The sequence below is a fragment of the Equus quagga genome, chromosome 2 (assembly GCF_021613505.1).
Source record: "Equus quagga isolate Etosha38 chromosome 2, UCLA_HA_Equagga_1.0, whole genome shotgun sequence".
Lineage (NCBI taxonomy): Eukaryota > Metazoa > Chordata > Mammalia > Perissodactyla > Equidae > Equus > Equus quagga.
In genome coordinates, this window is record NC_060268.1 from 149,132,345 (window position 1) to 149,146,836 (window position 14,492).

The 14,492-nt window shown below is 35.0% G+C and overlaps 1 protein-coding gene across 6 annotated transcripts in view; it reads left to right on the forward strand.

The window, feature by feature from the left end:
* The window catches only part of EXOC6 (exocyst complex component 6), a 187,786-nt gene that overhangs the window by 117,443 nt on the left and 55,851 nt on the right, over nucleotides 1-14,492 (forward strand). For all 6 annotated transcript variants that reach the window (XM_046654551.1, XM_046654545.1, XM_046654546.1 and 3 more), the window contains one exon: nucleotides 4,644-4,823. In XM_046654551.1, coding sequence (XP_046510507.1) covers nucleotides 4,644-4,823 — 180 coding nt within the window. The remainder of the gene's footprint in view (nucleotides 1-4,643; nucleotides 4,824-14,492) is intronic.

The following is a 14,492-nucleotide window of genomic DNA, read 5'->3' on the forward strand; positions in this document are numbered from 1 at the left end:
AAATGGGGCTCTGGGTCCCCTCCCCTTGAATCTGGGCAGGCTTGTGACTGCTTTAACCAGAAGAGTACAGTAAAAATAATGCTGTGAGACTTTGGAGGCTGGGACATAAAAGGCACTGTTGTTTCCACCTTATTCCGAGCATGAAACACGTGTTTGGATGCCTGAGCTGCCGTGTAAGATGTCCAGGTACTCTGTAGCCACCATGCTATGAGGAAGCCAAGCCGCATGGAGAGGCTGCCCATCCCAGATGCCACACAAGTGAGGGAAGAAACCTGTAGGTTATTCTGATCTCCGCTGTTGAGTCTCATGCCCAGCCTTCAAGTCGTCCCAGCGGAGGTCCCAAATATAGTGAGCAAAGGCATCCCCATTGCTCCCTGTGTGCATTCCTAACCCAGAGAACCTGTGAGCGTGAGAAAATGCTTGTTATTTTAAGCCACTAAGATTTGGGGAGTAATTCCTTTACAACAGCAAGTGACAGCAAGTGACAACCCCTCTTTCAAACCAACACGATCTCTACTTTTTCACTACACTTTTACTGTACATGTAGTCAATATTAATTATTATTAATATATGCTAATTACTAATATGTACTAATTATTATTATTTGTTAATATTTATTCATTCTGTGATTATTTTATTTGTTGTACTTTTCTGTCCCAACTAGATTATAAACTTCAAGACAGGAGTGATGTTTCTAATTTTTTTAACAAGTACTCATCTACTGCCTACTCTGTTGCGAGCACTGTTCTATGCTGGGGATACATTAGTGAACAAAAACAGACACAAAACTGTCTTAATGGGGCTTACAGTTTAGAGGATGTTTTGTACCTACGTTACTCAGAGTGCCAAATTTATAGTGGTTGATATAGTGTTATTAATAAATACTGTTAAGCTTCTCAATCTTAAGATTTTTCTGTGGAGATTTGCATTGCATTAGAAATTTTAATAGAGTGACACTAATAGCTCAAGTTGCTATAAGGAACTTTATTTTGAGTCAGAATTCATTTTGCTACTGCCATATTTCATGCTTCATTAAAATTTCAGTGATAACATTACCTTATCTTAAATTCCGGTGTTATCTAAAGTAGTGTTTACTTTCTTCTGTAGTTGAGGAGAGATACCGTTGAAAGTTTTTATTGTCTGCGTCAAATTTGTGTTAGACCTCTGAGTGTGGAGAGAAGAAAAATATTTCTTGGAATTCCTGTTCCAATCCTACTGTGAAGGCAGGCATGCAAATGGAAAGGTGTTTGCCAGTAGTTGGTTTTCTTCAGCCCATTGTGGCAGGGAGTAGTTTGACGTTGTGAAAATTGAAGAGGGAGCCAAAGAATCATTGAAATGTGAAAATGATACATTTTGATTGTTCATGTTTATTTTTTCTTACATTGTTCTTCTTTTGAAAATTTCTTAAGACACACAAACTAAAATACCAAAGTAAGTGTTCCTGATTATATTTTTTAAAGTTACAACTCAAATGACATCCCTCTACAAAGCTTTTTACCAAAAAAATGTACAGTGGTTTATTCTTATCCGAGGGGGATACATTCCAAGACCCTGAGTGAATGCCTAAAACCTTGAATGGTATGGAACCCTATTCCAAACCTGATACCAAGACAGTTGATCTGATAGCCAAGATGGCTACTAGGTGACTAACGGGAAGGTAGCCTATACAGTGTGGGTGTGCTGGACAAAAGGATGATTCCTATCTTGAGCAGGATGGTGTGAGATTTCATCATGCCACTCAGAATGGTGTGCAATTTAAAACTTATGAATTATTTCTGGAATTTTCCATTTAATATTTTCAGACTGTGATTGACCATGAGTAACTGAAACAGTGGAAGGTGAAACTATGGATTGTGGAGGGGAAAACTGTAGTAATTGTTTCCTCCTTTGTTTACTGAAGATGTTTTGTTAAACCTCTAATATAGCACTAGTCATGTTTAGTAATATTGTATCTCTTCCTGGATTGTGAGATCCTTGAGGGTGGGAGCTGTCTTACTCATCTCAGTGTCTTTATAGTGATTTTATTCATAGGCATGATATAAGTGATATGTTAGGTTAACTTGTATTCAGATATAATATATGACTAATAATGGTAAGTGATACTTAGGTCTCTTCTTAATCAGTGGTGTGTGGCAAGTTTATGTGATCCTTTAAAAGAAAAGCATAGGTGTGGAGATCTTTTGCCTTGGTTCCAAAGGCCACAATGCTGAGTGTTCAGTCCCCCAACATTTCTCATGCCCTTCTTTTAGAGTGCTGCTGTCTGAGAGAGTGAGAACCCACAACTATCATTTCTTCTTTTTTTAGTTTCTTAAGGTGGAAGTTTAGGTTATTGGTTTGAGATCTTCCCTCTTTTATAATATAGGCATGTATAGCTGTAAATTTCTCTCTAAGCACTGCTCTCATTGCAAATTTTGGTATTGTGGGGCTTTCTTCTTCACTTATCTCAAAGTATTTGCTAATTTCAATCTTGATTTCCTCTTTGACTCACTGGTTACTTATTTGAGTCTCTTGTTTAATTTCTACATGTTTGTGTATTTTTCAAATGTCCTTCTGTTCTTAATTTCTGATTTCATTCCATTGTGGTGAGAGAACATACTTTGTATGATTTCAGTTCTTTTAAGGCTTATTATATGGCCTAACATATGTTCTATTCTGGATAGCATTCCATGATCACTTGAGAATAATGCATAGATTGCTGTTGTTGAGTTGGGTGTTCTATAGATGTCTCTTAGATCTAGTTGGTTTATATTGTTGATCAGATCTTCTGTGTCTTCTGCCTGCTCAAATCCCTGTAGTTTTTTTTGTTGATCCCCTGTAGTGATTTTTTCATTTCATTTATTGTACTTTCCAACTGCAGAATTTCTATTTGCTTCTTCTTTTTTTTAAAAAAAAAATTCTGTCTCTTTATATTTTCTATTTTGTGAGGCATTGTTCTCATATTTTCCTTTAGTTCATTAGACACGGTTTACTTTAGTTCCTTGGACATATTTTAAATAGCTTATTTAAAGTCTTTGTCTTGTAAGTCCAATGTCGGGACTTCCTTGGGGACAATTTCTCTTGAGTGCTTTTTTTCCCTATGTATGGGTCCTACTTTCTTATTTCTTTGTGCAACTTGTAAATTTTTTTGAAAACTGGATATTTAAAATAATATAATCTGGCAACTCTGGAAATCAGATTCTCATCTCTCACCAAGGTTTGTTGTTTTTTCCTGGTGGTTGGCTGGTTGGTTGTTTTGTAACTTTTCTGAATTAATTCTCTAAAGTCTGTGTTCTTTGTTATGTGTGGCTACTAAAGTCTCTGCTTAGTTAGTTTAGTGGCCAGCTAAGGATTAGACACAGATTTCCTAAAAAGCCTGGAACCAATAAATCCCCCCGTCTTTGCTGAGAGACTCTCTGTGTGTGTATTGGGGCAGGCTTTCAACACTCAGGCATGTGACAGCTGTGCTTTAACCTTCATTTCCTGCTTGTACAGAGCTTGAAGGTCAGTCATAAGCGAGAGCTTAGAGCCTTCTCAGGTCCTTCCTGAGGATGTACACAGCCCTGCACATGTGTATAGCCTTCTAGATTTCCAGGAATATGTCAAAGCTTTTCAAAGCAATTTATGGACATCTCATTCCACAGTTTTTCCTTTTAAGCTTTATGGTTAGCCTATTGTGTGCCCTATTATCTGCCACCTAAGGCATCTGTGATGTTAAACAGTTGCCTCTAATTGTTTTCAACCAGGGAAAAGGCTTTTTGCACTGGACAAACCCTAATTTAGGTCATATAAATACATCCCTGCAAATGAGGTCATCCAGGGAACCATCAGATAGGTCAAATAATGATCATTCTCTGGGAATGTGGCTTTGAAGGAGCTCCAACCCCATTCTGCCCCCTTTGATGGCTGATAGGCCTCCAGTTTTCACCACAGTTGTGGGATGTTGATTTTGAAGGTTGCTGTGGAGCAGAAGGAGGGGGGAGAATGGAAATAGAGCACATTAAAATGCCACAAAGCTTGTTTTCTTACCAAGGTTCAACTGTTTTTCATGACTAAATGCCTCTGGATTGCTGTAAGTTTTCACTTAATTTACAGAGTTCTGGAAAAGTTGAGTTTTGACAATTTTTGCTAATTTTTCTTGTTGCTTTTATGGAGGAAAGAGTTTTGGAGATTCTTACTCCACTGTTTTTGCATTTCTTCCTTCATTTCTTTTCTTCTCTTCTGAGAAGTTAACTTTTTTTTTTGCTTCTTCAACTCAAAACTGCAGCAACTGTTCCATTTCTTCTGTGGTAGTCCAGTTTAATTTCCCTCAGTGAGTCAGTAGATGGAGGTGGTCTTCTGAGTTCTTGACAATTTCTGTTTCCACTTCTGTTTCTCCTAAGGGTTTTCTTAGAGCTGTGAGAACAATTCAGAGTTAATAACTCATAAATTATCCTCCCATGTAGAGATAAAAAAGGTGATAGTGAGGTTGGAAAGAACAAAAGTGATGTCCAGTCATAGAGTACTGCCAGCCAAAAACCCAACAGTTTTCTTGGACTTTAAATAAATGGCTAAAATATTAGACCAAAGAAAAATTAAAACAAAATTTAGAATTTTTAGAAAATTTGTTTTATTATCTGCTTCTGTATTTGTTTCTTATTTTTTGTTGTTATTTTGTTCCCTGTCAGGATGCACGACATGCAGCAGAAGGAGAAATCTATACCAAACTTAATCAAAAAATTGATGAATTTGTCCAGCTTGCTGATTATGACTGGACAATGTCTGAGCCAGATGGAAGAGCTAGTGGTTACTTAATGGATCTTATTAATTTTTTGAGAAGCATCTTTCAAGTGTTTACTCATTTGCCTGTAAGTATAAAAAATTTCAAAAAATTGTATTATAGTTTTGCTTACTAAAGTATCTTTTAAAATTCCATTTTGGTTTGAGGTTTACTTGTTTAAACCAACTTCCCAGCTTCAATTTTTTTCCCATTGTTATAAATCAATTTTTGAAGAATCTTAACTTAGCCAGTTGTTTGAAGTTTTCGTTTATTTTACTTTTTAACCAAAATAACTACAACTCTCTTCCCACCAAAACCAGAACAAAACTCTGAAATTGACACTGTAGACCTGAATAGAAACAAACTCTAATAGGAGTAGTTTTCATAAAAGTCAGTATAATCGATGGCTTTTCCAGTTATAAAAGGCCAAGAAATTATTGAATATTTTTAGGCTAGAGATTAAAAGTAAAAAGGGGCATTGTTCTATTCTGATATATAGTCATATACATCTTATCTATTGATGAGATATTAAGGGAAAGAAAAGATATGGCAGGGACATTTGGGTGTGAATAGGCTGAAACATTGGATTCTTCAAATGAGGAATGCAAAGACCAAAGAGATTATGGGGGGATGAACATGCTCTCATTAGATATATTCAGAAACAATAGAACTGCTGTTAAAATGTGAATGGAGTCATTTTTGAACAAATAGGAAGAAATTTTATTGACCTTTTTATCTCAAGATAAAGCTGAACACAAAATATAAGGTATTTAATTGGAGCCTTCCCAGCTGCCCCCAGTTGTCTCCCTTGTTTAAAAAAAAAACCAAAACAGTGTCCTTCTCTTTACTCTTTCCCCATGAAGGAGCCAGTTAGAATAGTTGAAGGAAGGTGTTACTAAAAAATGAATAGCAGAATTTCTTAAGGAGATTTTAATAGTGAATCTGTGCCAGAGAACTTCTGGAAGCTTAGCTAGGGTTGATATTATATTCCTAACTGCTGTCCTTGAGTTCAAAAGAGAACCTGTATATAGATTTAATTTTATATCAACTAATTTCTTAAAAAGTGCTCCTCATATAGTATGCATTAAATAATTGTTTAATTAATTTGAATTTACCTTGTCAGTATAAATCTCCATGCTTCCAGCCAGAAGCAATCCTCAGGGATAAACACATGTCCATGCATGCACATGCACACAAATACACACACATTATGTTTTTATGTTGCAATATCTGCTTCATGGGTTGGCACAAGGTGATGGTAGGAATTTTGTGCATAACTTGGGTAGGATTATGAGAGGTAATATGTTAGAAATGTTTAGGGGAAATGCCTCACCTCTGGAGACCAACACCTGGAGGGAAATCCTGCTTTCTTATAGGACATACTCTGGTGTCATTGGGAGTGACAGACTCCTGGCCTAACTAGATCACTCAGGTGATCTATCATGATGATTTTATATAGTTTTAGATGAGTCTTCATGTGCTATTTTGGATTTTTTGTCATCTAACATGGTTTTTCTACAAAGGAAATAAATTTTTATGCAATGCAAACAAACAAATTCAGCAATAAATATAGGGTATGACCAAATAAAGAAAATTATATTTCACAACTAAGAAAGAGAAAATGGTCCTAACCACAGTATATTCTTATTCAAGGGATGAACTAAAAGCATAATTCCCAAGCAAAAGTATTAAATTATTGACTTTGGTTAATTTTAGTTAGAGTTGATGATTATATTATGGTTTAGTGTCTTAATTCTCTGAAACCTTGAAATTGTATAAAATATTCACCTAGATTGTTTTCTTTCAAAATAACAGAGGCAATGTTATTAAATGTATTGTTTTTCTAAGCAGTATATGACATTGTATAAGCTACCATTTTTATTTAAATGTTTTAAACTGAAAGTCCTTAGTTTCAGGTTACCCTTGGACCCAAATAGAGAGAGAGGCCAGTTCTGGACTCCTTCAGCCCTCAAAGAAGCTTCAGAAGATATTTATCACATTCAGTCCCAAGTCAGTCAGCTTAAGCGGAACTAGCTATCCCACTTATAGACATGAGGAGTTATGTAGTGGGGCTATTTTTGGCCCTGTTCTGTATCCTTGGTTTTGGCAGTGTTCAGGAACAGTGCTGAGTTCTAGTCAATGGGAGCTGGGAAACCAAGGGCCACTCTTTCAAACAGTGCAAGTATTGGTAAGTAGTGTAGATTATTGGACGCAGAAGTAGATTCTCTGGGATATAGGTAACTCTCTCACCCCACAACCCTAAAAAGTACCTAAGAGAGAACACTTTTAGTTTAAAAGCTTCACTCTTAGCTTTATTGCATAGTTTTCGTGAGTCCCTACCATTGTTGCAAAAGAATATTTTCTCAATCAAAGATAGTCATCATGTACAGTTGCTGACCACATTGTCCAGTAAAAGTTCCATTGGTTCCAGAAAAGTTATAATCCACCCAATAGAATTTTGTTCTCTGCTCAAAGGGTATGAGAACAATAGCAGTTGATGGATAATCATGATTTTGAGGGAGCCCAGGGAAAGAGCATTGCCATTTTCACTTTTCTACTACACTGTGGTAGCAGGAGAAAGCTGTAGGTTTTGGAGGACCACCAGTAATGTCAACTTTAAATACCTCTTATCTCTAGGGTTGGATGAGTGAGAGAATTGGTGTATTACTTCCTTCACCTGATTCTCTTAAGAGTCAGCCAGTGCAAGCCTGTGCAGGGGATGGAAAAATAAGGAGCTCCCTTTTTTCCATATTAAATTGCCTATCATCTGCATTTCCCTGTGCTCTAGCAGAGAAGTCAGGCTGTCTACTGGCCATAGGAATTAACATTAAGTTACGTAGGCAGTATTTGTAATAATGACAGATATTTCCCCATCACCCAAAATGTTAAGCTGCCCTGCTAAATGTAGTATTTGCCTCAAGGGAACTTGCACTTTTATGACTCAATTAGAGCTAAACCCTTTTATCTTTTATTGTTCTTGAGGGCCATGGTGCTGAAGTGAGGAGACTACAGGATGGATTCTAGAGTTAGAAAGACTTACATTTAGAAGCTCAGATTAGTAATTTACTGGCTGTGGAATCCTGACAAGTTGCTTAATGTCACTGAGCCTCTTACTTTCTGAAAAATGGGCATAATCCATTTTTCCCATAGGACTGTCGTAGGATAAATTAAAATAGTGTGTAAAAAAGTTGCCTAGCAGGGTGCTTGGCATAAGGTAGTTACTATTAATAAATGTTAGTTTCATCTTTTCTCCTCCTTTTTCCTCTGTTATTGTTTTAAGGCCCTTTATAGTATTAGTTTCATTTTACTGTCTTTTAACTTTTTTCTTGTTGTATTTATACCTACATTTTTAGCTCACTATTATTTAGCTTTGAGTTCTATACTTTTGCATTATACAACTATTAAAAGTTTTCTTTATTAATTGTGAAAGATATTCACTCTAAAGCATATTTATTCGAATAATTATTATAACTTGAGTGTGTTGCTTATAATGGCTAATGGTCAGATGCTAGTTAATGCAAGTGAAGTCTGATGAGTATGTGAAATAAATATTCTTTTATTCCCAAATTAGTATTCTTGGAATCAGCAATTTTTGGTATTTCAAATGTATAAGTGACCTATTTTGTTTCTAATAATTTTTTTTACAATTAGAAAATATAGCTAAGTATAGAAGGAAATAAAAATTACCTGTTATCTTGTCAAAGGAGAACCACTCTTAACATTTTGACTTGTATACTACAAATCATCTTTTTCTCTGCATTTATGACACTTAAACAACCTTTCTGTTTCTTTTAATAAAATTTTATATTAGCTAGAAAATTTAAAACCAGAAGAATTTTAAAAAGCATTAAACATTCACCATTACATGTATATAATTAGAATAAATTATTGAGCAACTTGAACATATTTAGTTATCCTTCATGACTACCAAATGAAAGTCAGTAACGTTTACTGTGAATGTACCACCTGAAGACTCAGCACTGGTCTGATTCTGGAAGGAACAGTTAACATTTCCTTCCTTCATAAATGCTAATCATGTGTTTGTTTCAATAAAGATATTTTATTGATTTACAACTGCTATGGGATATATGTAATGATAACGAGTTTTTAATTTCTTCATGTGTTTATTTGTAAAAGGTACCCAATTTATCCAAATGTTTATGCTAACTAATGGTCATCTTTTACAGTAGAAGTAAACAGAAGATCTTGAGTGATGAGTTTGCTCATGTTTCTTCCTTTCTAGGAGTTCTCTCTTGTTTTATCTTTAACCGTAATGTAATCTTCTTTGCTTAGGTTTGCTACTGCTCTAGAGGTGTTAAATAGACTACTCTGGTTTCTCTCTGAATTGTAAATATCAAAACTGTTTTCTTCCCAGAAAGATATATTTTCCTTTTGCTTTCAAATATGCGTAACTTTTGATTTTCTGTATTAATAGAAGTGGTGTGACGAGCAGTAAATAGACCTGATTTTTAGGAATAATGAGTTAATCTTTGGCATATGGTTCTCTAATTTCATGTTAATACGACTGGGTATTTTTTAGAAAATCATTATTTGGTTATAAGTATATGTGACTTTATAGAATAGATGCCTGAAAAGCTGTTCATAAAGAGAACATTTAATAATAGAATCATTCCTTCCAACATTTTTTACTCTAACATTAGAGATGCCTTCCTACTGAGAAAAAAATGGCTTCAAACTCATATTGTGGAATCTGTATTGTGAGAGGCTTTTGTGCACATCTCTCCCCACCTGTACATTCAGTGACATCACATTGGTAGCCCTAGGAGTCGTTAGACCATGGAAATCATCAATAAATCTTACAAATCAAAGCTTTTTTCCCAGAGAATTGTTGTTAAGCATTTACCAGCACAGCACTAAATATACCATAGCTTTTCAAATCATGTTGTTGAGGAAAAATTGTTTACTTTTTATTAACTCAAGAAATAAATGAGTATATGTTAAATAATAAAGTTAAAAATATTATAGTAGAAACTACTTTCAAGACAGAGACGTGTCCTAAATATTATTTGATCTTTAAATTCCGTGTCTGCTTCCCCATCTACCTAGTTCCCTTTTAAGGTATTTCTTTTTAGGTTGTTTCCTTTAAACAGTTTTTCCCTTGGCTTAATTGTTAGCTTGGGGCTGTAGTGTTTTATTGATGTGGTAACTTAGTATGCTTTGTGGATTCTTTATGCTTAGGGCCATAGTCTCTTTCCCTATTAAATACTGGTGCCACTAATATTTTTAATATGCATTTTATATTTCTATAAATAATTTAAAGCATATTATGCTTTCTTTAAGTGAGAAACAAATATATATCCAATAATAAATGAAGATACATGATTTGGACAGAAATTGATAATATCTAACTTAAAATAATTATCTCCTTAAGAATTTTTTTCTGAAGATGCAGCACTGTATTGAAAAATTTGAGATTTAGAGTCTAGGCTTGATTCATCCAATTAACCAGCATTGTGAAAGAAGACACATCATTCAAACTCTGGATTAATTTGCTAGTGTTTATTTCATAGAGCTGAAAATAAAAGTTTTGTTTTAATTTACTTTTACTCCAGTTGATATGTCTACATGGTAATAAGTCAAGTAGTCCAGAAGAGGAAAATAGCCTCTCTCCTTGCCCTTTCCCCACCCCTAATCCCACTCTCCCAGGCTACCATTTTTACCATATGTTTTTATTTCTTCTGTTGGTTATCTTAATAAAAAAGTAGAGACTACTTTTGCCTGTGGTTGGTGCAATAAACCAATCACTGAGACAGGTGCTTGGAGGTGGAGAAAGGTTTATTCCAATTGGCCAAAACCAGCAGGCAGAAGGGTAGGTTTTCTCAAATCTGACTTAACAAAAGAAGAAAGCAGAGGGTTTTTTTTTTTTTTACAGAATTAAGGGGCTTAGGAGGTAGAGTTCCAGAGAAACAAAGGGGAAGTCTGTGTTCCTTTCACTCCTGATAAGCCCTTGGGCAACCAGACTTCAGTGGCAGCTGGGGCCTTGTTATCTGTTGGTGTCACTTCCTTAAAGGCATTCTTGTTCTTCTGCAAAACCTCATAAATCCTTGCGACCCTTGAGTCAGCCCTCAGGTTAAATAAGAAAATAGCAAATTAACTAGATTAAATTCTTTTCCTCTGTGTCTGTGTTGGGAACAAAGTTGAAGGGTAACCATGTTCTTAATGAATATTTACAGTAACCCTCAGGTGCTGGCTTCACATTCCCCTTTTTTCTTCCATTGGTTGTTACATTGTGTTTTATTTCTTCTGTCTATTGTTTCTTTATATAAGATAGCTCCTTTTATATAAGATTTGTTCCTTCTACTTTAGTCTGTATCTTAATTCTCTTCTATGTAAGATAAAGGTATTAGCTTCCTTACCCTTTGCTCTATTAGTTCTTTATCTGTCTTCTGACAGCTAGAGGCCTTTGTCTCTAATTCGTACCAGTTGCTCTCCAGAAATGCTAGAATTGCTGCACAACTGTTAACCTGGGACTTTTCCTTCTCTGCTCTCTAGGATTGGGAACTGTTTCCTGGATTCTGCACATTTTTATTGCTTCACTGGTTAGTTTTGCTAAACTGCCTCAAAAACTTCCTCCTATTTAAGTCCTTGCATATCTTAAAATATCTTTTTCTGTCCTCATGTTTGATTGATAGTTTATATATCAATGGTTATATAATTCTAGGTTGAATAACTTTTTCTCTGATAATTTGCATTGCATTCCTCTGTTATCTTCTGGCATCCAGGTTTTAGGATCTATTTTTTAATCCTTAATATTCTGAAATGTCACAGGAATGTGTGGAGATATAAGCTGTTTCATTCACTTAGCTCTTTACTCAGTGGCTCCTTTCTTTCAGAAAATTTGTGTCTTTATTCAGTGCAGGGAAATTCTCTTCTATTATTTTTTAGGTAGTTTTGTTCTCTCCATTTTTCTGTTCTCTCTTTCCTAGACTCTCGTTAGTTAAATGTTAGAGATCCCAGATTGTCACTCTATGTCTTTTATCCTTTTCTTCATTTCCTGTCTCTTTCTCTTTTCTTGTTCTATGTTTTGGGAGATTTTCTCAATTTTATTTTTCCTTCCTTTCATAGAATATTTTATTAATTATCTTCTTAAGGAATGACATCTCTTTTTCTGTTCCTTTCTCATAGAATATGGTTCTCTCTCTTTTTTTAATGGATATATTTATTATCTTTCAAATCTCTCTGAGTACTAGAGGGTTTTTTTAAAAAGGTATTTCCTGTTTCTTGAATTATCTCTGTTACCCTCGAATAGAATTTTTTGTTTGTTTATTTTGCTCCTTCTCTTTTAACAAAGAAGGCCTGAGAGCTGATACGGGTTTAATCTGCTACTGTATAAATACCATATTTTTTTGATAGACTTTTCCCCCTGAATAGGAATCTGACTGGGAGTTTTTTTAGATTTGGAGGGCATTTTGCCTAGGGTTCTTCACGTTAGAGTGAGCAGGTATGGAGCTAGCCATGAGATTGTGGTTTCTTCTCTTCAGGTCCAACTTCATGCATGTGCGACCTGTCCCATTCTACAGGATCTCAGATTTAGAAGTGTCCTGTGTGTGGTTTGGTGCTGCACTGTGGTCTTAAAATTCTTAATAATTTTTGAACAAGGGACCCCACATTTTCATTTTGCACTGAGCTTCGCAAATTATATGGCCTTCTCTGCCTCTCTTTCCATTGTTACCACATCATACCAGAATAAGGAGGGCTTTTTCCCCCCTCCTTTCCTTTCTCCCTCCTTTTCTTCTCTCTCTCTTTCCACCCACACCAGGAGCCTCAGCTCTCCCTGAAAGGTTCTTTCATTATGGAAATTGCCTGTACTCTGTAGATAAGGCGTTGTTGGCACAGTTCCAGAAATCTTAAATTCTTTTCCCTGTTTTCCATTCTATTTCTCATTTCTGTCCTCTCTCATAGCTGCCAACTCTGGTCCTCTAATGCACAGCTGGCTCCCAGCTCCACTGTAGTTCCCTGGTACCATATAATGGGCAGTAGCTTTCCCTTCCCTGTTTCATCTGCTTTTTTGTCTTCCAGAAAGTATCCCCTGGTGAATTCTCCTATACACCTTTACTTTCTCTGCTGTTAAACATTTTATTCCGTTTTTGCAGTTCTGTGCTTTGTATTTCACTTGTGTCTCGGAATGGACGAGAAGCAAACACTTAACTTTAGTCTGCCGTTTTGATTTTTAACACCCTGTTTCCTTCTCTTTGAAGTAAAGTGATTGGATTAGGTCATCTCTAAGGTCCCTATGTATAATACCATGTTTCTAAGTATCATTATTTCATACAGATGCAAAGTTCCTACCTAAGTATAGATTTATTCATTCTGGCACCTTATTTTGTCTTTTAGTCCTGCCTTTTTATGTTCTTTATTCTTTGGTTCACACTTTTTTCTGAGTTAAGTATATGGGTTTATGTGTCCTTTTACTTGACTGAAAACTGTGAAGGAGAACTTTAATAGTCGACAGTACAATCACAGACTTTAATTACCCTTTTATGTGACACCAGAAAGAATTGTATTAAAAATTCAAGGATTGTCTTTTTAAGTTGTGGCATAGGCAACTTTGAATACTATTTTAATGCTTTCCTTATATAATGAAGGCATAACCATATATTATATATATAGGCCTACAAATTGGTTTTTCTTATTAGGATATTAATTTTTTAAATATATAATGGTAATGAATAATGTTGATCTGATTTATTGACTGTAACTCATATATAAATGATAGGATGCGAACTATGGTGAAAACATCACAGGTCCTATGACTTACATGGTGTTCATGTGTTAAGTGTTGTTGACTAACTTTTGTGATCTAGCTTACTAAATTTTAGCTAAATTTCATCTTGACTTTATGGCCTTTATATATCTTACAAAATACCTTTACATATACTTTGAAAGATTTTGGAAAAATAGTTCAATAAAATAACTATGTTGGTGGGATAGTTATATTAATCCAAACAAAATTTATTGGAAGTTAAATCTGGAGAGGACTTAGAGATTATTTAGAGACTAGTCCAGTCCTCCAGAAGAATGAATTGTCTGGCTAACGCAGCTGCCGGCCCAGTGCTTCCTAGGACTAATTAGGACGATCGGCCTGGCTGGTTGAGTATCTCCTCCCTCCATTTCTCCCTGTGGTTTCTGCTTTATGCATTGTGTGTTGTGAAGAGGACAGCTTCCCACATGGAGGGGCACCTTCATTGTGGACTATACCAGATGTTCGACTGCCACTAATAAATAGATTTTGAGTTTCATTGACCTAATATAATAAGAGTAAATCCATGTTTCTGGGTAAATATCTTTTTCTAAAAAAAAAAAAAAAAATTAGTGCTTAAATATTATATAGTTTATTACTGGAATTTGAAAAGTAAATTAGATAATTGAAAAACTAAACAGTATTTTAATACTATTTTAATGTAATTTTATTAATCCTCATTTTAAGGAAATAATTCAATTATTAATATTTTAAAGGAATAAACCAGTACTATATATTTAGTACAGAACTTCAGCAGGGGCTTATATGTATTTAAATTGAGACCAATGATTTGGTTTTTACTTTGACTTGTTATTCATTTCTTAGGGGAGAAAATATATTTAGATAATTAATTGTGAGATAATTTAGTATGCAATCTTTCCTTGAGTAATTTATTTTAAGCTCTATTAGCAAATTATGTGGAAACATGGCGATTTGTCCTTTCTAAGCATCTTCAAAAGAATCACATATTCAGTACAATTTTCTTTTTGTGAAGAA